The sequence below is a fragment of the Penicillium solitum genome (genome assembly GCF_028829755.1).
Source record: "Penicillium solitum strain IBT 25940 chromosome Unknown utg000003l_segment0_segment0, whole genome shotgun sequence".
Classification (NCBI taxonomy): Eukaryota; Fungi; Ascomycota; class Eurotiomycetes; order Eurotiales; family Aspergillaceae; genus Penicillium; species Penicillium solitum.
Genome location: NW_027072123.1, coordinates 5,296,049 through 5,317,496, shown reverse-complemented (window position 1 = coordinate 5,317,496; position 21,448 = coordinate 5,296,049). Strand labels below are relative to the sequence as shown.

General features: G+C 49.6%; 8 protein-coding genes across 8 annotated transcripts; 4 read left to right on the top strand and 4 right to left on the bottom strand.

The window, feature by feature from the left end:
- Positions 1–24: 24 nt before the first annotated feature.
- ddiA (putative DNA damage-inducible v-SNARE binding protein Ddi1) lies at positions 25–1,410 on the bottom strand (the record flags this gene model as incomplete). The annotated part of the gene is made up of 2 exons (XM_040956628.2): positions 25–716; positions 798–1,410. The coding sequence occupies 2 exons, from the start codon at positions 1,408–1,410 to the stop codon at positions 25–27; spliced, it is 1,305 nt and encodes a 434-aa protein (XP_040812907.2).
- Positions 1,411–3,729: 2,319 nt separating this feature from the next.
- Positions 3,730–5,622, bottom strand: N7455_005972 (uncharacterized protein). The gene is made up of 3 exons (XM_065605163.1): positions 5,505–5,622; positions 4,663–5,453; positions 3,730–4,601 (listed from the first exon to the last, which is right to left on the bottom strand). The coding sequence occupies exons 1-3, from the start codon at positions 5,508–5,510 to the stop codon at positions 3,815–3,817; spliced, it is 1,584 nt and encodes a 527-aa protein (XP_065462063.1). The 5' UTR covers positions 5,511–5,622; the 3' UTR covers positions 3,730–3,814.
- Positions 5,623–6,657: 1,035 nt separating this feature from the next.
- Positions 6,658–7,990, top strand: N7455_005971 (E1 ubiquitin-activating protein AOS1; the record flags this gene model as incomplete). The annotated part of the gene is made up of 4 exons (XM_040956544.2): positions 6,658–6,697; positions 6,746–6,803; positions 6,852–7,038; positions 7,094–7,990. The coding sequence occupies 4 exons, from the start codon at positions 6,658–6,660 to the stop codon at positions 7,988–7,990; spliced, it is 1,182 nt and encodes a 393-aa protein (XP_040812885.2).
- A 372-nt stretch (positions 7,991–8,362) lies between these two features.
- Positions 8,363–10,020, bottom strand: N7455_005970 (Ytp1 family protein; the record flags this gene model as incomplete). Its single annotated transcript, XM_040956695.2, has 5 exons — positions 8,363–8,613; positions 8,678–8,807; positions 8,873–9,703; positions 9,774–9,851; positions 9,907–10,020. 5 exons carry the CDS (start codon positions 10,018–10,020, stop codon positions 8,363–8,365), a joined length of 1,404 nt encoding a protein of 467 aa, XP_040813035.2.
- A 350-nt stretch (positions 10,021–10,370) lies between these two features.
- On the top strand, positions 10,371–10,975 carry N7455_005969 (SWI5/SAE3 family protein). The gene is made up of 3 exons (XM_040956624.2): positions 10,371–10,484; positions 10,555–10,640; positions 10,721–10,975. Exons 1-3 carry the CDS (start codon positions 10,437–10,439, stop codon positions 10,878–10,880), a joined length of 294 nt encoding a protein of 97 aa, XP_040813043.2. The 5' UTR covers positions 10,371–10,436; the 3' UTR covers positions 10,881–10,975.
- A 271-nt stretch (positions 10,976–11,246) lies between these two features.
- Positions 11,247–15,254, bottom strand: mdr1 (ABC multidrug transporter Mdr1; the record flags this gene model as incomplete). Its single annotated transcript, XM_040956613.2, has 1 exon — positions 11,247–15,254. The coding sequence occupies one exon, from the start codon at positions 15,252–15,254 to the stop codon at positions 11,247–11,249; it is 4,008 nt and encodes a 1,335-aa protein (XP_040813023.2).
- Positions 15,255–18,946: 3,692 nt separating this feature from the next.
- On the top strand, positions 18,947–19,442 carry N7455_005967 (uncharacterized protein; the record flags this gene model as incomplete). Its single annotated transcript, XM_040956514.2, has 2 exons — positions 18,947–18,976; positions 19,041–19,442. The coding sequence occupies 2 exons, from the start codon at positions 18,947–18,949 to the stop codon at positions 19,440–19,442; spliced, it is 432 nt and encodes a 143-aa protein (XP_040812937.2).
- Positions 19,443–21,256, top strand: N7455_005966 (eL39 family ribosomal protein; the record flags this gene model as incomplete). The annotated part of the gene is made up of 5 exons (XM_065605162.1): positions 19,443–19,589; positions 19,630–19,856; positions 20,363–20,534; positions 20,590–20,690; positions 20,910–21,256. 5 exons carry the CDS (start codon positions 19,443–19,445, stop codon positions 20,956–20,958), a joined length of 696 nt encoding a protein of 231 aa, XP_065462062.1. The 3' UTR covers positions 20,959–21,256.
- Between the last annotated feature and the right edge of the window lie 192 nt (positions 21,257–21,448).

Genomic DNA, 21,448 nt, shown 5'->3' with positions numbered 1-21,448 from the left:
TGCAGAAAGCGGAAGCCATATAGATCAAATCAAAAACCCGATCGCCCCTTCCAAGTCTCCATGTGCCATATCCAGAGCCCGGACGGCTTCATCGCGCGAGAATCCCAACTCTGTGATTCTGGCAATGGAGTCTTGTGGCCACCGCGAAGTGGGCGCAGGCCGGATATTGATTCTTGGCTGTGACCTGGAGCCGGAGGCGTTATTGGGAGTGGCATTGGAATTGGGATTGTTCTCCGCTTTATGCGTGACCGCGCCGGTGCGGGCACCCACCTCGGCACCATCGGCGCCCTTGACCGTAGGTTCGGCTTCGAACTCTTCGGTCAAGTGCTTGGGGATATCGCCCTCACCGAGGAAGGGAACAGCCTGGTCCTGAATGACGAGGGCGCCGCGCTGGAGATCGATGCAGGCTTGGTGGCGGCGGAGCATGTCCAAACCGAGGAGCAGATCGATCTGCTTGCCTTCCATGACGGTGAAGGAGCAGGGCAGGAACATCTCGCCGATCTTGATCTGGGCGGAGTGAACCCGGCCCAGGATCGGGGCGGTCCCGACACCCTTGGCGATACCGCCGTAGCGACGGTCTACCAGGCGCATTATGTTACACGATGTTGCACACTCGGGCGACATGATGGTCACCTGAGCGCCGGAGTCGACAAAGGCGTTTAGACGGTGGCCGTTTACTTCGACGGGGATGTAGAGCATTGTCACGCGACCGAAGGCTAGAGAAACAGATTTGGTTAGCTTTTGGTTCATACCCAATCCAGCAGCCTAGCAGGCCAATTCGAAGACGTAAAACATACACTCAGGATGATGCTCCATGGCATTGTGTAGATTTTCCGTAACCGCATTCTGGCGAATAATCTCCTCGATTTCCTTCTGGTTATCGTGGTTGAAAGGATCGGCATTGAGCATCGCAATGCGAGCTTCCTTTTCCGCCTCCCGCTGCGCCTCACCCTGTTGCTGCCTAAGCAGGACCTCACGAAAGCGCTGAGCATTATCCGCGGCTTCAGAGAGCTCTGGGTTCTGCCTACGCACAGCCTCGCGTACGCGGGGATCACCCAGGATATGTAAACGAATAGTTTCTGGGTCCGGCATGCCGGGGCGGGGTTGGGTGTTCTGTCTGGGCGCGACGGAGCTGGAAGCGGCGGGGCGAGTGGCTTGGGGTTGGGGAGCTCGGAGGGTGACGTGCACACCGAGCATGTCGCCCTCAGTGATGCCGGCTTGGTCTAGGGTTTGGGTAGGGTTCTGGAGGAGCTGGTTGTTGTAGACGAGCTGTTGGGCTTCGGGGGGAATGGTAGTATCGCTTTCGATAATGTCTTTGAGGAGCGAGATTGACATATCGCCGCCCACTTCTAGGTTGATGATGTCCGAATCCGCCTGCTCGGGGCGGATGACGTTGACGGTGATACGCATGGTATCGGGTAGCAGGGATGTCTGCTAGGAAGGGGATAGAGAGTAGGTAAAATTATAGAAGAGGAAAATGAGTAGAAAGAAAGATGAGAGAATCCGAAGTAGAAAAGAAACCCGGGAGAGGAAAGATTAATAAAGCGGGAAGGGGACACCTGACTCTTTTTAAGAGCTTCTCCCTGTCTCTGTCTCTCTCTCTCTCTCTCTCTCTCTTCTACAAGGTTCTCCCTTACATCCACTCTATTTCTTTCACTTTCTGTCAAATCACAAATGTGATAGACTTTTTATTCCGACTCTAGTGCTGCAACTAACATGGTCTCGTACATCCATGATCTTCTCCCACCTATTGCATATGCGCAATGAGCCCCGCGCTGAGCCGTTTAGCCCCTCCACTAACTGCCCCATGGCCCCCAAACAGGCTAACGGCTGACGGGTCCTTACCCGCGTCATCAGGGGGAGAGAGGGTGCCTCGGAAAGTCGTTGGATATAGAAGTTGCGCCTTGAATTTGCCTTGTTTTATTTGACTTTACAGTCATGTCCAATATCCCACAATCCCCCGGGTATTGTTTCCCAGCACCAATGACTTCATCCGTACTTTGTCAATCTACTACGGAGTACAGCGGGGCTACCTAGTCCACAGGGACTGTCCGAGAGCGCCGAGGCTGGACCAGTTACCTCCAAAAGTACGTCGGTTCGTGTCCATTGTCCCACCAGACCAGCCCAGAACCAGACCCCAAAGCTATTGGAAGATGTCGCGGTTCTTGCAATAAATTGGCTCACCCCCGCACTAGTTGCCATATGCAGGGGACTTTAGCCATGCTTTGAGGCTGTCAAATGCAGCTCAGTTGAGCATGGATTTGTCCCCGGTATAAACGTTGCCACGGATGTAAACCCGTATAACGATGAGGCGCCAGTCAGGCGTTCAAAAGGGTTGAGGACAACCAACGGGCTCAAGAAGTTCTCGACTATCACGTAGGTAACCGTTTTTGAGTTAACCGTTTCTAGAGCCGTGCATTAGTGCTAATGTTTCAGATTGGCTCCATTAACCCCAATGTCCGTGGACCAGACATGGTGCCGGTTCGGGATTTCTTAGGGCGGGTTCTGAAAATCTATTATAGGTCGACTTGTAGTCCTCCATCTGCATTTCGAATTTCATATCTCTAGCTAACCGCACCAAGCAGGGATATAAGAACGAAAGAGACCCGGCTCGACTTCATGTGGTCATCCTTGGTGATCCTGAAAACCATCCAGCGCGTATCCTCGCCATGGTGCAGTTTAACTGGACGTTGTGACGACGATGTGCAGATTTCGCCCCCGGTAATGCTGATATCCCGAATGCGCCGATGAACGGCCCGTTGTCTGTTTGAATTCGTACCCAAACATGCAGAGCAGATCCTGCAGGATTTCTACGTGTCTACCCGGATTTCCTTGGATTGGTGGGAAACGTCGCCGACTTGCTTTATCTTTTCAATATACAACATACAGGTGCAATTTGACTTATACCAAGCTGCAAGCGATCCATGTGCATAGCCGAGGGAACACCGGGGAAATCCGACCCCACTAACCACCTTGGCGTCGATCAATTCGTCGAGAGGAATCTAGCCCGGTCGAGAGAGACAACATTCAACACTCACGGAGCTACTTGCTATATCACATAACTGAAATCAACGTCATCTCTACCAGATTGCTGCCATCGAACCTCTATTCAAATTGCAAGTTGTCGTTTATAGGGCGGTATGTAGACATGCGACGATGTTGTCAAGGCCAGTGGGGTTGAGGGGCTTATAGATCCACGCTGGCTTTCAGTGGTGAACGTCGTAGTCGATGGAGAGGGAGTGGGTCACAGCTGTAGTTATTTTTGGAAAGCTACGTATGCAGGTACCGAGATTGGAAATAGGGAAGTATCGAGGATTGTGAGGGGCCTATAGTATTTAGGAGAGCCTACAGCGCATTATAGGTAAACATTCGAATGATTAGGGCTATGCTTGCATCTCCCATATGTCCCCCGCATTCCGACGTACGTGAAATATCCGCGCATAATTACCATCTTTCTACCTAAATTTTTCTTGATCGAAAACGACATACTATCACCTGTGACGCTGGAAGTAACTGGGAAGAGATGGTCTATTCATCTATCAAGAAAGATGATTTGAGAATGTTCTCAAAAAAGCTACTAGACCATTTGATCCTACATACTACTAGTTCGGGTGGTCTACATATACTGTTTGCACGATAGAACAGGGAAAATGGAAGGTAAACCGGAAAGTCATATCATAATCATTCATAACGTCGTCTTACTATAGTGGTATGTAGTAAGAAATTCTAGGCCGAGAAACTATGGACTAAAAGAAAAAGAAAAGCTTCTATCCCTGTGATTCAAAAAGAAAAGCCTATACAAAAACTCCTTATTTCAACTGCTAGCGAGCAGCGATACTTGGGAAGAACCGCGGACCTGCATACCCATGGGCGATGATGCTTTCGATATCAATATTCCCGTGGGCTCGCGGGCTCCACAGCTTAATGAGAATGAACCGACCAGATCTTGAGACGTCAGTATTCGGTTATCCACATCCAATACTGATGATACATACGGAGGTGGATCAAATTTGATGGTAACCATGCTCTTCTCTCGCTCGATAAAGAAACGCGCATGTGGCTTCAAAACTTCGGCTGTTGGGTGATCAGGCTCCGCCAGGGGATTTGGATGCACGAGACTCGGGGTATGGCGTAGTCTCTGTTCGCTGACACGGCTGAGAGCACTTAGCCGTTCAGACTCGACTTGCCGGCGACGTTGATTTCTGCTTGGAGGGTCCTCCTCATCGGTTGGACTTTCGTCGGTATCCGATAAAGGGTCTTCCATCTGTTCGGCCTGGGTTCTCTCGAGCAATGCAGAGCGCCAGTCTTCGTCATCTCCAGAATCCTCGTTATTCTCGTCGTACTCGGTGGTGATACGGAACTGCGTTTGCGGGTCTTCTGCGGTATGCGGAACCGCGGCGGAATGTGGGCTCATGAGGACTGTGCGTTCGAGGTTTTGGAGTGGCGGTCGGAACCCAGTGAGGTATTCCTGGGATGGTTGCATGCCGCTGCGGCGGCCACTGCGGCGGTAGCGGCCGCTGGAGTATTGGATTTGGTATTGGGCGGTGCGGGCAAGCAGTTCATCAGAGGTCATGGAGACGAAGACCATGCCTTCTTGTATTCTGGTTTGATTAGCCATAATTAGCCATCAGTCCAATATACAGCCTCGCCTGGTGGACATACGGAGCATCGAACCCGCATTGAGGGGCTCTGATAACGATCTTCTTCAAACAGAACGGGGCCTCCCCCCGATGACAGAGGACCAAGTTGCACCGGGCCTCTTTGGTAGAGTAGACACTTGTATTGTTTTCCAAAACGTTCTCCGGACGCGAATACCCGCTATCCGGATCGTAGCTTCCTCCGTCGCAGCTGGCGACTTCCATTTGCAGCATTCCCGGCACCACTTGTCCATATTGACCGTAGTTGAAGCCCCGAAATTCCTCGCGGTTATCGTCGGTGTCCAGCTTCCGACGCTTCATCCGTCCTTGGCCATCACGGCCCGACTGGCCGGATGGTGGCATGAGGGACGGTGACCTGGATAAAGATCCTTCCGGGCTCGATGGTCTGAGCGTTTGCCAGGGCAAACGATGGCGAAGGGAATTTGTCTCCGGGGAGAGCGAAGTTCGAGCCCGTTCTGAGCGGAACTGGTCACGCCAAATGCTCCGAATTCGCTCTGCGGTGCCAGCTGTCTCGGAGTGCAGTTGTTGGATCTGGCGATCGACGTCGGCCCGGACTTGCTCAGAGTTGGTACGACCACGAGATCGGTCTAGAGAATGCTCAGCGACTTCTCGGTTTAATGTTTCCAAGGCAAGGGTGGTGTTGTAGGTGTTGTGGGCACCGGAGCGATTTCGTTCCGATACGAAATTGCGGAGATGCTGGAGACGGAGGATCTCTGGGCGTTCGTCAGGCCTGGTAGTACGGGATGTGCGGCGGGACGAAGAGGAAGAAGCACGAGGGTAATCGTAATTCTCTGACTAAAGGGAGGCGTAAGACATTAAGTCAGACGCATAGGACGAGAGACATACCATCATTCAGGCTTGTTGGTACCGGAGAGGTGGGGAGTTACCTAAGTCGGGTTAGGGGTTAGGGGGTAGGGGATACCATCAACATATCAACCCGACAGAAATACAAGAATCCAAAAAGATTAACGTAGAAGTAAAAGAAGAAGTCATACAGAGAGTTGCCAACCTTGTGAGCTGCCCAAGGTTGATAACACGTGATGGCCGATTAGATCATCGATAGTGGAGTGACTTCGGGTTGAGAGGTTGGGAGTTGTAACTTCCTTGTATTCATGAATTTCACAGATTTCACGAATTTCATTGATCTCCCTGTTTTCATTCTGCACTTCGTTTTTCGTGTAAACTCCTTCATCGGACATGGGCTAATAGCTGATTGTGTCACTTAACTCTTTGACCTTATTTTTTTCCACGATAACGGACTACAGCCACAAAAGTGGCCTCTGGAATGTTTATCAATATCCTTTTTGGGTGCAACAAAGAATGTCCAATCTCATCTGACAGAGATGATGGCATCTTTCACTTTGATTGTTGCTCAAACCCCCATTACATAAGGAAGGGAAGTTCTGCAGAAATGGTCGACAGTATTGTAGTAGATTATTTGTTCAAACAAGTTGCAATATACCACCATAGACCTTTATATTATTTGTTAATTGGGTCGAGTGTTAGGCAAATCTCTACTATGTTGACTTGATCTATAGCTTCTATCGCCTAGTGATCTATGAAACCTTGAAATCACATACACTCAAACCACCTATTTTGTTCATTTTATATTAAGCATTTTCTGCTAGTTTGTCCAAATTCCTCATTTAACTAGCATATTCTATATTAAATGAATAGATTGTAAATCAACGAGAGATGCTTGTCAACATGAAGTTTGTATACTTCCCTTGTCCCCACGGCCCCACATCGTAGCTCCCGGGTCACCTGACATTGAAACCCATCTGAACTTCCTGGATTGCTTGACCTTCTGGAACCTCTGGAACTTCTAAACTTCCATTCACAACTTCGCAACTCCTACTTTCATTGCACATCTCCTGAATTTACCCATTCAATACTTCTCCCTCGATATCAAACCCCCCACACACAACTGCGGGGCTTCAAGTCGCCTAGCTCGCACCTGGTACTCTTATCTTAGCCACTCGATCGACCCGTGGACACTATGGCGGAGCAACAAGATAACGCACAGTCAATCAGCGCTGGTATGGCCAACCAGTAGAATATGACCCAATTCCTATTAACTTTGCTAGATGAAATCGCGCTGTACGACCGACAGATCCGGCTGTGGGGAGTCCACGCGCAAGAAAAGTGAGCAAACCAGCTTCTAAAACACCCACATATTCTAACAACAGCTAGGATCCGATCAGCCAACATCCTCCTTATCACCGTAAAAGCTCTAGCGAACGAAGTGGCCAAGAACCTCGTCCTAGCGGGCATCGGCTCACTCACCATAATCGACCACCAGGACGTCACGGAGGAGGACCTAGGCGCGCAGTTCTTCATCGCTGAAGCACAAAGTGAGCAGGATGTGATCGGAAAGAACGTGAGCTACAACCAGAGCATAATACCTACCGCCATCCGCTAACAACCCACTCCAGCGCGCGCAAGTCGCAGGACCGCAGATCCATAAAATGAACCCTCGAGTCAAGCTCAACATCGACACCTCCGATGTCAAAACCAAGCAACCCGACTTCTTCGCACAATTCGACATCACAATCTCCACAGAGCTCGACTTCCTAACCAACACCACCGTGAACGCCGCCTGCCGACTAGCCAACAGACCCTTCTACGCTGCCGGCCTACACGGCTTCTACGGCTACGTTTTCGCCGACCTAATCAGCCATGACTTCGTGATCGAGCGCAACAAATCTAACATGGCTCCCGCAACTCACGAAACACCCACCCGCAGCATTATCGACATCACCACCAAAACAGAAGAAAACAAGGCCAACAAGAAAGAACCAAACAAGATCATCGAGCTAGTCACCAAGCGCGAAGTGTACACACCGCTGATCCTGGCAAACACCTCCCCACTGCCAGAAGAATACACACGACTCGCACGGCGTCGCAAGCAAGTCACCCCACTGCTCAGCTGCTTGCGCGCACTGTGGGAATTCGAAAAACTACGTGGCCACCGCCCGACCTTCACACATGAAGACCTGGAACTATTCACGAAGCTATCGCGCGACCGACACCAGGAACTCAAGCTGGAGCCACTCACACTGGACTCTGTGTTCCTGCGGACATTCCTGCAGAATCTGGGCAGCGAGCTGAGTCCGGTTGCGGCGTTTTTGGGTGGTTCGCTGGCGCAGGATGTTATTAATGTTCTTTCAGCGAGAGAGCAACCACTGCAGAATATGTTGCTGTTCGATGGCGAGAAGAGCGTTGGTCCGATTTATTCGCTTCATCCTTTCTTCCCTGATGTTGGTGTGGAGATGGCTGCTGTGCCGCCGGTCCGGAACCCGATTACGGTTCCTGTTGCTGGGGATTTATGAGGGAAATTCAATTTGGAAGAAAAAAGGAAGGGCGACAGGTGATACGGGATTGAATTGGGATATGCTGTTTTAGCATCATAACGAATCTCCTTTTTTTTCAACAGATTCCAATAACCCCAGACTTAGATCTGGGTCTCATTATGTACGATAGAACACGAGCAACCATTGACACTTGATAATTGCATGAAATTGGGAATTATGTACAATTTTGTGCGGATATAATATTAGCTATTCGAACTTAAGGCAATTTAGAGCCTGCAATGCTTGCAATGCTATTCAAACCGAACCCAACCCAACCAAGACGCCGTCTAACATAATGTCACGAAATGCACGATATACTTGCAGAGAGGACTAGCAACTCAATGCAAGGCCTCAGTGATGGGTCTCATCTTTTCCAAGTTCCTCGTCACTGTTCTTCCGCGGTCCCATAGAAGGACCTTCCTCATCATCGGAAATCAAGCCATGGAGCTCGAATGCCTCGGCATCTTGAATCTGCTGCGAGTTTGAGCGCGCACGACCATTCGCGTTTCCGTTGAGAGTGGAGTAGATGGGACCGTCCTGGTTAGTGGACTCGGAGTTGGGCCAGGCGTGGACGGCATAGATGTGGAGGAGGACGTTGACGACTGGAAGAGAAGAATGAGTGGATGTTTTAGAAAAGAAAGGTGGGGGATTAGGGAATCAACTTACAGAGGAAGAGGAGGAAAGCGATGCTGTAGAGGATCAAGACATAGGCTACGTGGGTGACGCCTGCGTTGTCCAACAGGACCATCTGTTCCTCGGTGGCGCCCATGAAGAGGAAGCCGGAGGCATAGAGCAACTGCGAAAGAGAAAGCAAGTCAGTATTATCCTAGATATACCATATCGACCGGAGAGGAGACATACGAAGGGAGTCAGGTATTGGAAGCTGTTCGGCTCGGAAAGAGCAGGCTTATCCTTCAGCACGAACGAGATCTCAATGATACGGGTCAGACCCGCTGCCATCAGGGTATATCCAAAGAGGGTGTGGACCATAGTACTGATCATCAGATGCTGGGGATGAGCGGACATGGCATATCCGGTCATCAAGATGACGATGGCCGGAATGAGGTTACGCTTAGGACGGCCGCTGCGGGTACGGCTAAGCCACATACCTAGCAGACCAGCGCACCACCATACAATTCCCATAGTAGTATGCTGAAGGTCATTGTGAGCCCAAGGACTACCCCACCGGTGCTCGGTGAAAGTATTGACACAGCCCCAAGCGGCGATGATGAGCGAATCGAAGAATTCCTGACTGCGGCCGGTACGGCGCAACCAAAACTGACCAACAAGCAAGAGGATAGTCAAGCAAATACCGTATCCGATGAATGCGGAGCCCATGATGAAATGGGCCAGACACTGACCGAGATGATCATCGCGACAGAAACCGAGCGAGGCAATGCCACCAAATAGCATCTGCGCCCAGCTCAGGACGGGCATGACCTTTCCGACGATACCGTGGGCCAGCACGAAAATCCAACGGATGCGAGCCTGGCCCGCCTTCTCCAGGTGTAGTTTGAGATACACTCCAAGGACGACTTGCGCGACGAGCAATAGCATCAGCCAGTTTGCGACGGAGGCGTGCAGGTTCTTATCGAATTGGCGACCTTTGTGGGCATGGCCGAGGAAGTAGGCTAGCACGGCGATGACGGTGCCGACGACTTGGACGGGAACGTGCCAGCGGGAGCGGGTTATCTAATTTCTTTTGTTAGAAATGGATGCGAGGGTAGGTTAGAAACGGAGAGGTAAGTGAAGTAGTACATACCCCGAGAACCATTCCCGTAGGGAAGATTATGCCAAAAGCCAAACCCATCAGAATCATATGAGTCCATAATGTTGAGTCCTGGAATCAACCTGTTAACCTTTTGCGAGGGGAATATGGTTGTAGTACCACGTACGATAGGATCCTGGGAGATAGATTCGCCCTCAGGAACAGCCTCATGGCCGCCATGGGCGAGAGCCGCGGCAATTAATACAAACACAGTCCATAAGGACTGACGAAGATATGCCATGGTGTGGTTGGATTAGGGAGTTGAAAGAGAGAAGAGAACAGATGCGGATAACAGGTAACCCAATCCGGGGCATCCGATTAGGCGGGACCGACGCGTGGAGTCGAGGCAACAATGTCTTTTTGAACTTCAAGGCTTTGTTTTCGAGTATTTAAGTAGTTAATTATTTTATCATTTAGCCCTGGAGTTATATTAACATATTAACGATTCAAAAAGGCTCACTGCAAAATTAGGGACGCGCAAGCAGAATCCTTGGAAGCCTTGGACTGGATTATTCAGCGTGGCTATGATTGGTCAGGACTATATAATTTCTGGGGTACAAAGTACATGGATAACTTCTTCCTCTTCCAATGCTCTCATCTGTTGCATCTCACGTACCACAACACATATGCATATGCATCTAATTGAAACCAATCTAAATGGATCCAACCAAAGAAACCAAGTCCTACAGAGACCAGCAGCGAATAGTACGTCCCTGGTATCTCCCACCCTGCACCCACCCGTGCCCATCATATCAAGAACTAACACCCAACGCAGGCCACCGTTCGCGCTTCGATTGCAAGTCTAGAAGCCAAGCATGCGCAGCTCGAAGCCAGCCTAAATTCGGTGACCACCCAACTCATGTAAACACTCTCCCAAGTTCCCTCAATTGCAGGCAGATGTACATATTGCATCTTGCGGCTCTAACCAGTGCTTTTTACAGTGACAATCCCAATACCACCTGCGAGCGGTATACCCAGCTCTTGCATGAGTACAATGATATCAAAGATGTTGGACAGGGGTTGATGGGGCTTATTGCTGATGCGAGGGGAGTGAGGCAGATTGAGGTGGAGAAGGAGTTTGGGGTTTCGGGGGAGGATTGAAGGGCTACACTACACTGCAAGGGTTCCACTGATTGAATGGACTTGAACTGGTTAAAGCATTTGACTAAATGGATGGAGTTTGGAGTGAAACCAGGTGGCGTTGAATTGAGATTCATTGTATTCATTTATCTAATCCTACATCCCTAATGGATGTTTTTTTATTTTTTAAAATTATCGAGGGGAGACAGTGTGCCCCGATTTGCAGGGTCTTCGCCGCTGACAACAAATAATCTATCACAAGAACGGGGAAGATTCAAAGAGGAGATGTGAGATATGGAGGAAATGGCGAGGGAGATGAGATAGGATCAAGAAAGGAACAAGGGGGTATGAGTACATAAATAATAAAAAAAGAGTAAATGAAGAGAATTAGGCGGCCCGGCCAAGGGACTGGAGGTTAACCAACTCGAAGTAGCGACCCTTGTTGCGCAAGAGCTCAGTATGAGTACCGCTCTCGACAATCTTTCCTTGGTCGAAGACATAGATGATATCGGCCTTCTGGATGGTACTGAGACGGTGAGCAACGGCAATGGTGGTACGACCGCGCGCGGCAGCGTCCAGAGCAGCCTGGACGACCTTCTCAGACTCAGAGTCGAGGGCCGAGGTGGCTTCGTCCAGAAGCAAGACCTTGGGGTTGCGTAGGAGGGCACGGGCGATAGCGACACGCTGCTTTTGGCCACCGGACAACATGCCTCCCTTGCTGCCGACGACAGTGCTAAAGCCCTCGGGGAGAGACATGATGAAATCGTAGATGTTGGCGTCCTTGCAGACCTGGACCAGATCCTCTTCGGTGGGGTCGGCATTGGGGCTACCGAGCAGGATGTTCTCCTTGATGGTACCCTGGTAGAGAGTGGGCTCTTGGCTGACCAGCGCTAGGTGGCTGCGGTAAGAATTGACATTGAGGTCGGCGATGTTCTTGTCATCAATGTAAACACCACCAGAAAGGGCATCGTAGAAACGCTCGAGGAGGGCAATGGTGGTACTCTTGCCGCATCCGCTGGGTCCGACCAGGGCAATGTACTGGCCAGGCTTGACAGTGAGGTTCAAACCACGGAGCACGGGCTGCTCGGGGCGGGTGGGGTAGCGGAAGTGCACGTCCTTGAACTCGATGGTTCCTTCACAGTGGTCCAAATTCTCACCCTCTTTAGACCATGTGTCAATGGTGGGGCGGCGCTCGAACAACTTAAGGAACTCGGCGGCGGCGTTCTTGGCCTTGCCCATGTCCGGGGAGAAGGAGAAGACTGTACCAGCGGATTGGGCACCGAACAAGATTTCACTGAAGCAGACGAAGAAGCGGAACACGTCGTATTCATGGTGACCGAGCAGGGTTCCACCATACCAGAAGCCGAGGGCGACACAGAAGAAGACCAAGGCCTGGGAGGCTGCATACAATGACGATGATTTGAATACTGAGATCAAGCTTGTGCGGCCCTGGCGATCGAGTTGAGCGTGGTAGAATGCCCAGACATCGTTTTCACGGGTAAGCGAAGCCACAGTGCGGATGGCAGATGTAGCCTCGCAGGCATAGCTAGCTGATCCCTCATAGGCTACCTTGGAACGTGCCTGGAACGCGGCAAGCATGTAGAAGCGGTAGAAACCGCAGCCAAGAAGAATGGGAATGACGGACATGCAAACGAGTGCAAGCTTCCATCCGAAAGAAAGCGCGATCACAATTGAAGCAATGAGAGTTGTGGAAGTCATAAGAATTGTTCCGAGAGTTTGACCACTGATACCGGCCAAGTGCTTGGTCTCAGTGGAGAGGAAAGAAGTCAAAGCACCGGTGCTATTCTCCTCCCGATCGAAAAAGTTGATATCCTGTCGGAGCATGACTCGGAAGGCATTGCCGCGAGCCTTGCGGATCAATCTCTCGGAGCTAAACGCGAAGGCGATACCGTGGATCGAGAAAGTGATGATTTGGACGATACCAACAATGAAGAACATCAGAGACCAAAAGTTGGCATCCGACCTCAGCTTGGCCCACTGGCTTTGGGGCAAGGAAAGTGAGCTAATGGCCTTGGCATACAAGAAAGCTTGAGTGGGTTGACCACAACCGGCGAGAATCGAGAAGCAAAGACCGATGGCCATGAACCATCGCTCTTCCTTGTTAAACGAGCCGATAAACTTGATCAGAGTCAAAAGCGAGTACTTCTTGCTGCCTTCACCAGCCTTCTGCGAGAGAATAACACTGGACACGGACTTGCGAGACTCCTGGCGATGCATGACGTCCTGGAATGTTTCGGCCTCATCCTTCGTACCGGTCGAGCCACTGGCAATTGACTTGACACGTGCAATGTGAGACTTGGACATGTTCTCGATGCTATCCTCATCCTCATCCACGTCCAAAGCATCTGCGTCCTTCTCCTCATTGATGCGCTGGGCCTCGACGAGCTTGAAGTAGGGACCGTCATGTTCGGTCAGCTGGGCGTGAGAACCCTGCTCAACAATGGATCCGTTGACGAAGACAACAATGTTGTGAGCAGACTTGATAGTGGATAGACGATGGGCAATGACAATGGTGGTGCGGCCCTCGGCAGCGCGATCAAGCGCTGCCTGGACGACACCCTCGGATTTGGTATCGAGGGCAGAGGTGGCTTCATCCAATAGCAGGATCTTGGGGTCGCTGACCATAGCACGAGCGATGGCAATACGTTGCTTCTGGCCTCCAGACAGCAAGAATCCACGCTGGCCGACGTTGGTTTCATAACCTTCCGGAAGAGCAGTGACAAATTCGTGAGCATTGGCCATCTTGGCGGCATTCTCAATAAGCTCCTTAATCTTTTCCTCGGACTCGTGCTCGAAGCGTGTTCCAATCAGACCGTGGCGAATGTTTTGGTAGATGGTCGTGCCGAACAGAACAGGCTCCTGGCTGACCAGCGAAATCTGCTGGCGTAGCCATCGCAGGTTGAGAGTCTGAATGTCGTGACCGTCCAAGAACACTTGACCACCGACTGGAAGGTAGAACCGCTCGACAAGACCGACGACAGTACTCTTACCAGACCCTGAAGGGCCGACCAAGGCGGTAGCCTTACCAGCAGGAATGGCGAGGGAAACGTCTTTCATGACTGTAACTTCTGGGCGGGAGGGATAGATGTGTTTCACATTGCGGAACTCGATGTGACCTTCGACGCGGTCAAGGATAATGCCTTCATCAGAAGTAGGGTCTAGCGGGGATTCGCGGTCGATGGTTGCAAAGATCTTGGTAGCGGCAGCCACAGCATTGGTGAATGCCGAGGCGTTCGGGCTGACATTGCCCAAGGAGAAAGATCCGATAAGAATAGCCATCAAGATGGTCAAAACGTGTCCGACATCAACCTTCCCTTGCACCAGGAACCGGGAGCCCATCCAGAATCCGAGGCCGTAGTTCATGAACATGAGTCCGAACATGATACCGACCATCACGGCAAGACTCATTTGCAGACGCATGCCCCATCGCTCTGCGCGAAGCAAGTGAGACTCGTACTGCTTCGCGAGCTTGTCCTGAGTACCGAAGGCGGTCGCATTGCGAATCGAGCTGATGACTTCCTCGGCCACAGTTCCACCGGCACCGGCGCTTTCCAAAGAGAGCTTGCCGTACTTGATGATCAGCTGGGAGCCTCCGCCCATGATCACGACCAGCGCGACCATCGTTGAAGTACATATGCCCGCCAAGGGAGCATACTTGATGTATGCTACTATGAAGGCAGTCACAAAGGTGGCAACGGCGGTCAGGGTTAAACCGACCTTTTCGGAGACACCATCCTGAATCAGGTTGGTGTCGGCTGTGATACGGGTAGTGACTTCACCTGCACCAAGCTTGTCGAAGTAGGCGATATTCTGACGCAGGATGGCTTCGAGGTAGTGCTCTCGAATCTTCTGGGTGACATGCTCTCCGGTGTAGATGAAGCCAACGGTGCTGACGTAGACGGTGACAAACTCTCCGATGCCGAGGTAGATAAAGTACAAGACGTTGGTGGTCAATTGGTGGTAGAATTCGTCGTAGGGGATGGTACGGAGCATAATCTTTTGGAAAGCAGTAGCCAAGGAACCAAAGAGAATGGTGAAGAGGGGCAAGGCAGCACCGGCGGCGATGGCGCAGAGTGCGCTCACGACAATGATGAGTATGTCCATGCGGGAGGCATATCGATAGAGACCGAAGTAAGAGATACTGACGAGAGGCGCATCTAGCTGTCGTTTCAGGATGTCCTTTTCATGCTCGGGCAAGTGAGCATAGAGAGCATCATCGTCTGTCGCGACTGGAGTTTTGGTTTCGTGTTCCTTTGCTGTTGACGTGGAAGTGGAAGCGGAATCAGAATGGCGCTTGTTGATGGGCTTCTCGTTGAGCTGAGGGTCCTCCACCACCTTCTCCACAGCGGTCACACCCTCCTCGGGCTGCTGCATGTTTGAAACTTTTGGGGGTGTTGGGATCTCTACTCCATGAAGCACTGAAGATGAGGAATGATCTGAAGAGGTGAGATATGAAGAGATGAATCCAGGTGCCAGGTACACGTAAGAAAGATTAAGGGATGTATAAGGAATTAGATTAAGAGTAAATGAGTAAATGATTAACGACAGGGGCAAACGAAGGGATGAGAGATCTAAATGTCCTTTTTATTTTACCAGGTTACCAGGTGTTTCTCGTTTTAGATCATCCTTCAGAGGGGGGGCCCTCGTTTATTTTTTTTTTTTCCGGTCGGGTAGTCCGAACTCCGACCTGTCTTTATGCAGTAACAAATAATGGAGCTGCCTATTTAGGTATACAGATTGTAAACTTGGTCTTAGTTATCTCTATAAAGTACAGATGTTGTAGTTATATACGTGCTAATAGTTATGTGTTCAATGTTGCTATCCAGGTGAGACTGTACATTCCTACTACATTCCTCACACCCCTCGAACACGCCCCTTTCTGGGGAACACGACTTGGCAGCCACGAGCTGTTTGCTTCCTTACTCCGTACAATGCTTTTGATGCAGGGTCCATGATTGGCGCATGTGGCACTTGCATACGGAGTACATAATCATTATCTACCACATCATCATGACGCGAAAACCCGAAAACCCGAAAACGAATACGACACCTGACTCATAATCTACCTGTCCACGGGTGTACATTATGTAGGCAGTACGTATGTATGGAGTACGGGGGAATATATTATTTCGACCGAATTTTGATCCGCTAAATAATATATGCGATCCACCTCGATCTGGACCCGTGGTGCGGATTACATATCCCACTTTATTTTTTCTTGTATGTCGGGTGGTTTCATATCCGATGTCCGACGCTTTGACTACAACCAAAGTAGGTCCTTTTGCCTAATCCGTACAAGGGTATTGATTAGTTTAATGTTGGATCCATCCATGTTTCTATTCTACTCGGTACGGAGTACTGCGTACAAAATCCGATCGATTTTGATTGATCAATTTTTGCTTAGTGTTGCCAGAAGGGAAGTATGGAAAATAATTAGCATGCCGCAGAATGGTTAGAACTGCAATTTCGAACTATGTAAGAACCCTGATCGGCCCGTCGCTCGGGTGTTCCAACGTGGGATCCGTCAATTTGATAGTCAATACCTAGGTACCTACCATGTGCATCGTAATCCATCCATGACCCCGGGATCTGATTAAAACAACATTCAACAGGCGCAACTCCAGGACTTCTACCTAAGGTGCCCCTATACGACAGCTGTCCACGGTCGTACGAGTAGAGAGGGTTGTAGGCTTACGGAGTACTGGAGCAAGTCCTGGAGATGGCCTGAGCAGCCCCCAAATTTGGAGCACACTATTTCCAGGACTGAGAATACGTCCGCTCAGTTTTCTTGTCCCTTCCTTTTATAGCAGTCTAAGTAATCCATAACCCTCAGCTTCATGTTGGCGATTCCCCTAATTCTTTGCCAAATGAGTTGAGATAAGTTGCGGAATATGCAGTTCAATGAATAGCACATAAATCCAAGTAGGTACCCGAGGACAATAATGAATACCTTCAAAGTAAGATGAAACCAACTTGAATTATAACTGAAGTATGAACAACAAAGAAGACGGCAAGACAGCAAGATACGTAGTAAGATAGTGTGGACAGAAACTAAGGATATGTGACCATAAACGAAAGTGAGACTAGATATCTTAACGGTAGAGGAAACGTGTAGTATAAAGAGACGACATTCGTAACGGGAGCAGCTTAGACGGGAATAACCATGTCCATTCTGCTAAATTAAAACTAGGGGAAGGACGGAACTAGCATATGACACAGCCCAGGCCACGGGAGGGTCACGAAAAGAGAGCCATCAGGAGAAATCCAGGCAGCTAAGGTAGTTTCCATATCTTGGGAATTACAATAAAGTCATGCTAACTGCTATCAGAATAAATATTTACTATAACGCCGGATATACCCAAGGGAGGGGGTTCCTAACATACCATACTCATTGGTAATAGGCTCCTTGGTCAAGCGGGAGTGGCGTTTGGTCGGGCCATAACTTGAGAATCCCAGCCTTTGCTGCCGTAACTTGCGATTCGTTGGTGATAATTTGAGATTCGGAAAAGAGATCGAGCTGGTCGGTGGTCCAGAACCTTCACCCGACGCCATTCATATCGAACTCGTATCTGTGGCGTCCATGCTGGATAATTTGGTTACAAACGTGCCCAACTGAGAGCCCTGGCACAACATCAAGTTTGAACTGTGCTTGGGTATTCCTGGAAACAACATATCTCAATTGCGAAATGACTAGGTTGGCTTTGGAGCCTCCCTGAAGGATAGAACTCGGCTCGGTGTAACTTGGTTGGCAATCGACCCGAACAGATGTTGTAGGGGATGTCGCGAGGTAGAAGCACCAGTGATTTGTTCCACCTTGCTTTCGATGCGGCACGGCGATAATATAATGTACCGGTAGGGCCAACATCTCGGTTTGGCAGCCTGCAGGCACAAAGTGAACCGAGCAAAAGTTCGGCCCGGTGAGGACAAATCTGTAGATCTGCGTCAGAATTGACATAAGCTAGGCACAACAGGGTAACTCTGACTTGCAGCTCAGTGACTGACTTGAAAATTGTCAAGATAGTTTCACCTCGAGTGCTACTGCAAACAGGCGGGGAAGATGTTATAAGGAGAAGAGGCTATGAGGGAAGGAGCCCATGGGGGAAAGAGCCAGCCATGAGACTACGATGTGACTATAGAGGCTGACATCAAGTGGTCTATAAACGCCTAAGATCCCCGGGTAAAACTTCGCTTTTATAACCACGAGAGTGGAGAAGAGCCTCATGGTTATAGTAAATGATATTGATTACGGAACGTGAAATGATTCAATCTACCATCCCAGACTATATTTACGGCAAAGTCTTGCAAATAAATCATTCTAACTGGCACCCAACCTTGGAAGGTTGACTTGGGTAGTTAGCAGCATGTTGGGAAGATCCCATGGGGTGATCACAAAAAAACAGACTCTATTTTTACTCGAAATCCCCTTATAAGCTGAGACTCGCCTTGTTTAGGTAAAGGGGAAGCGTTTGACTATCAAACAGGTGACGAACAACGCGAGCAAGGTAGAAAAATAAGATCACACCGGGATTATATAAAGCACGACGTTGTAAAAGGCATTCAATTGAAAGTCTTTCCGCCAAAAGGTCCCCCTTTACCCTCTAGGGACCAATGTTATTATAAAAGTGCTGAACTTTTTTCTTGAATTTTTCTTTTTTCTATGGAGATCAGGTTTTCTACGAGAAGAGGATGTGCATAGAAGGCCTCGCAGGGATTATTATCACCAGTAGGGGTTGGGAGCAGTAGATAGGTACGAAAAATGCATATGGTGTACTCCATGCTCTATCCGTGGGCATGGATAGTATGAGCAATATTAAAAGCGACCCACGTCAGAAGTAAGCGTAGAGTGTTTACTAGGTACATATGAATGTGATTTATCTTGCACAATGCGTTCAAATGTTTGTTAAGCTGATAGGCAAGCTTCTGCCTAAGGCACATGACCCCATCCAAACAATGACAAGACCTTTTAAGCTTGTCACGTTTGATATTTAATATCTACGTTCCATTCCTAGGTACTCTAGGGACTCTCCGCAATAATTACCGCTATACAAGCCCTCTCGTCTGCTAAAATGGAGCCAGTGCTCTGTCCGATCTCCGATGTATGTTATGCTTACACATTTCCCGAAAGACTCCAGGGCTCTTTACTGACTGTCTCGCCTACAGCCCCACAGCCGTGATCCGGAGGGAGACTTCCCGCTAGACGGGAAGGACCTTGACTCCGTCACAGACGAGACTCTGGTAACTCTTCTTGAGTCTGCTCCTGTGCTACACGACCTTGGCGATACGAAAGTTGTGCGACTCTCACAGCATTTGGCGATGAAAGGCGGGGGCAGCGTCTTGCCGTGCGAAGCAGAGATTCTCAATCTCATTGCCTCTAAAACCGGCATTCGGGCTCCACGAGTCTATCGCTCATTCCAAGTTGAAGACAAGACGCAATATTTTGCCACAAGGGGATATCTTGTGATGGATTTTATCGCAGGCCAGCCCCTCGGTGAGTGTTGGAACGACCTTCCCTACGACAACCAAAGGCAAATCGCTATACAGGTTGCGGACATGATCAAATAGATGCAGTCCGTTGCGATCTTGCAGCCTGGCCCCCTCGGTGGCGGGCCATTTCGTGGCCGATTCTTCACCGATTGTAGCGCCGGTCCGTTCAAGAACAGTGCTGAAGTTCAAGACTGGTTTAATCACAAACTCGATATCTGTAAGCGCGTGAACCAATGTCCTAAGATATCCCACCCTTTCAATTCAGCAAATTTGTCATTACTCATCACGACATAAGTCCTCGAAACCCCTCATCTTGGACCGGGATGGAAAGGTGTGGTTGATTGACTGGGCAGATGCCGGTGCATATCCAACTGCCTTCGAAAGTGCTGCATTACTGGCTCGGCAGTTTTTTATTAGCTTCTATGAAGCAGTCTTGTCTCTTATCCCACGGTTACCTGAGGAAGAACGACAACTCGATTCAATTACATACGGGTTGATTACTGCGGCATTGGCTTGATGCGATCTTGCATGGATCTATGTGTCTTTGTGTTATGATTATTGTATTGCTTTGGTCCCTAATTTTACTAATGATCAATGATAAAATTCCTACACCAATTCTTAGTGCCTGACCAGCTTTATCCACGGCTTACGAGGGTTCGAATCAAGGCCTCCAGAGCTAGCTTGCTTATACCGTAGTATGTTGTACCAGATAGGACATTGCAGGACGCAAGGTTGCAGAATATATATATGATAATCCTAACACCTACCTGGAATATGCGCTAATCTAAACAAGGAAGCAGGACATATCTATGAATGTATATCGTATACCGGACTACAAAGTTGTATTGTAGTACATACTGCATAATGCCCGTGTGCGGCACACACATAGTTCCAAGCCGTGGACCCACTTTGCGGTTCTTGCCTGAGACATAATTTATTTATGCCTTGTCGCCTTACCACCTCAGGCACTCATTCCACATCACCTGACCCAACCGAAGCGAAGCCAAGCCCTGCCGCACACAAACCATCCACACTCGAAGGTCGATAACTTCATCCGTCCATCCAACAAGCTCGCCGTCGCGATCAACCCTTCAAGATGCCGGTATGTTACCACCCTGCTCACGCCATTCTCGAAAAATACACTCGCCATCGTCGCCGTCTCCCTTCCCAGTCAGACCTCTGAAAAATCGAGAAACCAAATTTTAACCCGTCATTTTCCACACAGAGCAACAAGACCTTCCGCACCAAGCAAAAGCTTGCCAAAGCTCAGCGTCAGAACCGCCCCATCCCCCAGTGGATCCGTCTGCGCACCGGCAACACCATCAGGTAAATCGCACCTTTATTTCGAGATCCAAAATCCGTTTTTTTATATCCGATCGCCATTTGTGGGAAGAGTGATACCGGAAAGCGAGAGAGGAAAGGGGATATCCACATAACCATCCACCCGCCGACCGCACGAACCCAACAATGGAGGAAAGGGAAAAAAGAGACAGCTTAACACAAACCGAATCGGAACACATGGCTGATACATTGCTTTTTCAATAGATACAACGCCAAGCGCCGACACTGGCGTAAGTCGACCCTGAAGGTCTAAGCGGACCCTCAGTATTCGCACCCTCCGTCCGGCCATTCTCAAAAGCCCCAGTTCAGCTCGCGATGTCATATGGCAACCGAAGTTTGTCTGTGCGGGGTGGTTCAAGGGTTTTTGATTATTTCGAAACCCTCTTCATGATGTGACGCCCACAACCGAATTTCGAACAACATGCCTTCACCATGAACTTGAGAGCGCTAGTGGATTGTGGAACTACTCTTGAGTGCAATTGCAAACAAAAAATTCAATTATCAAATCTTGATCCGGGTCTTGCTTTGGGTCGTGTCTATCTTTTTTTTTTCTTAATCTTCCAATGGGTCGTCATTTTTTCCTCCACGGTTCCGAGTGGGGATATGATGGATTTCCAACACGCCTAATTTATCGATATGGATGGCAGGCCCGGATTATGTTTGCAAAAGGTTCTGTTGCTGTTGGGGGCTGATCGTCTTCTTGCTGGGGGCGGGCTTGTAGGACTGGCGAGGCGGGGGATTTT

Excerpts from the sequence above, each read along its gene's own strand:
- N7455_005972 (XM_065605163.1), bottom strand. Across the intron at positions 4,602-4,662 it reads CAATGCGGGTTCGATGCTCC|AATACAAGAAGGCATGGTCT; the intron begins GTATGTCCACCA and ends TAATCAAACCAG.
- N7455_005969 (XM_040956624.2), top strand. The coding sequence starts at position 10,437 with ATGGATCCAACCAAAGAAACCAAGTCCTACAGAGACCAGCAGCGAATA. Across the intron at positions 10,485-10,554 it reads ACAGAGACCAGCAGCGAATA|GCCACCGTTCGCGCTTCGAT; the intron begins GTACGTCCCTGG and ends CACCCAACGCAG. Across the intron at positions 10,641-10,720 it reads TCGGTGACCACCCAACTCAT|TGACAATCCCAATACCACCT; the intron begins GTAAACACTCTC and ends TGCTTTTTACAG.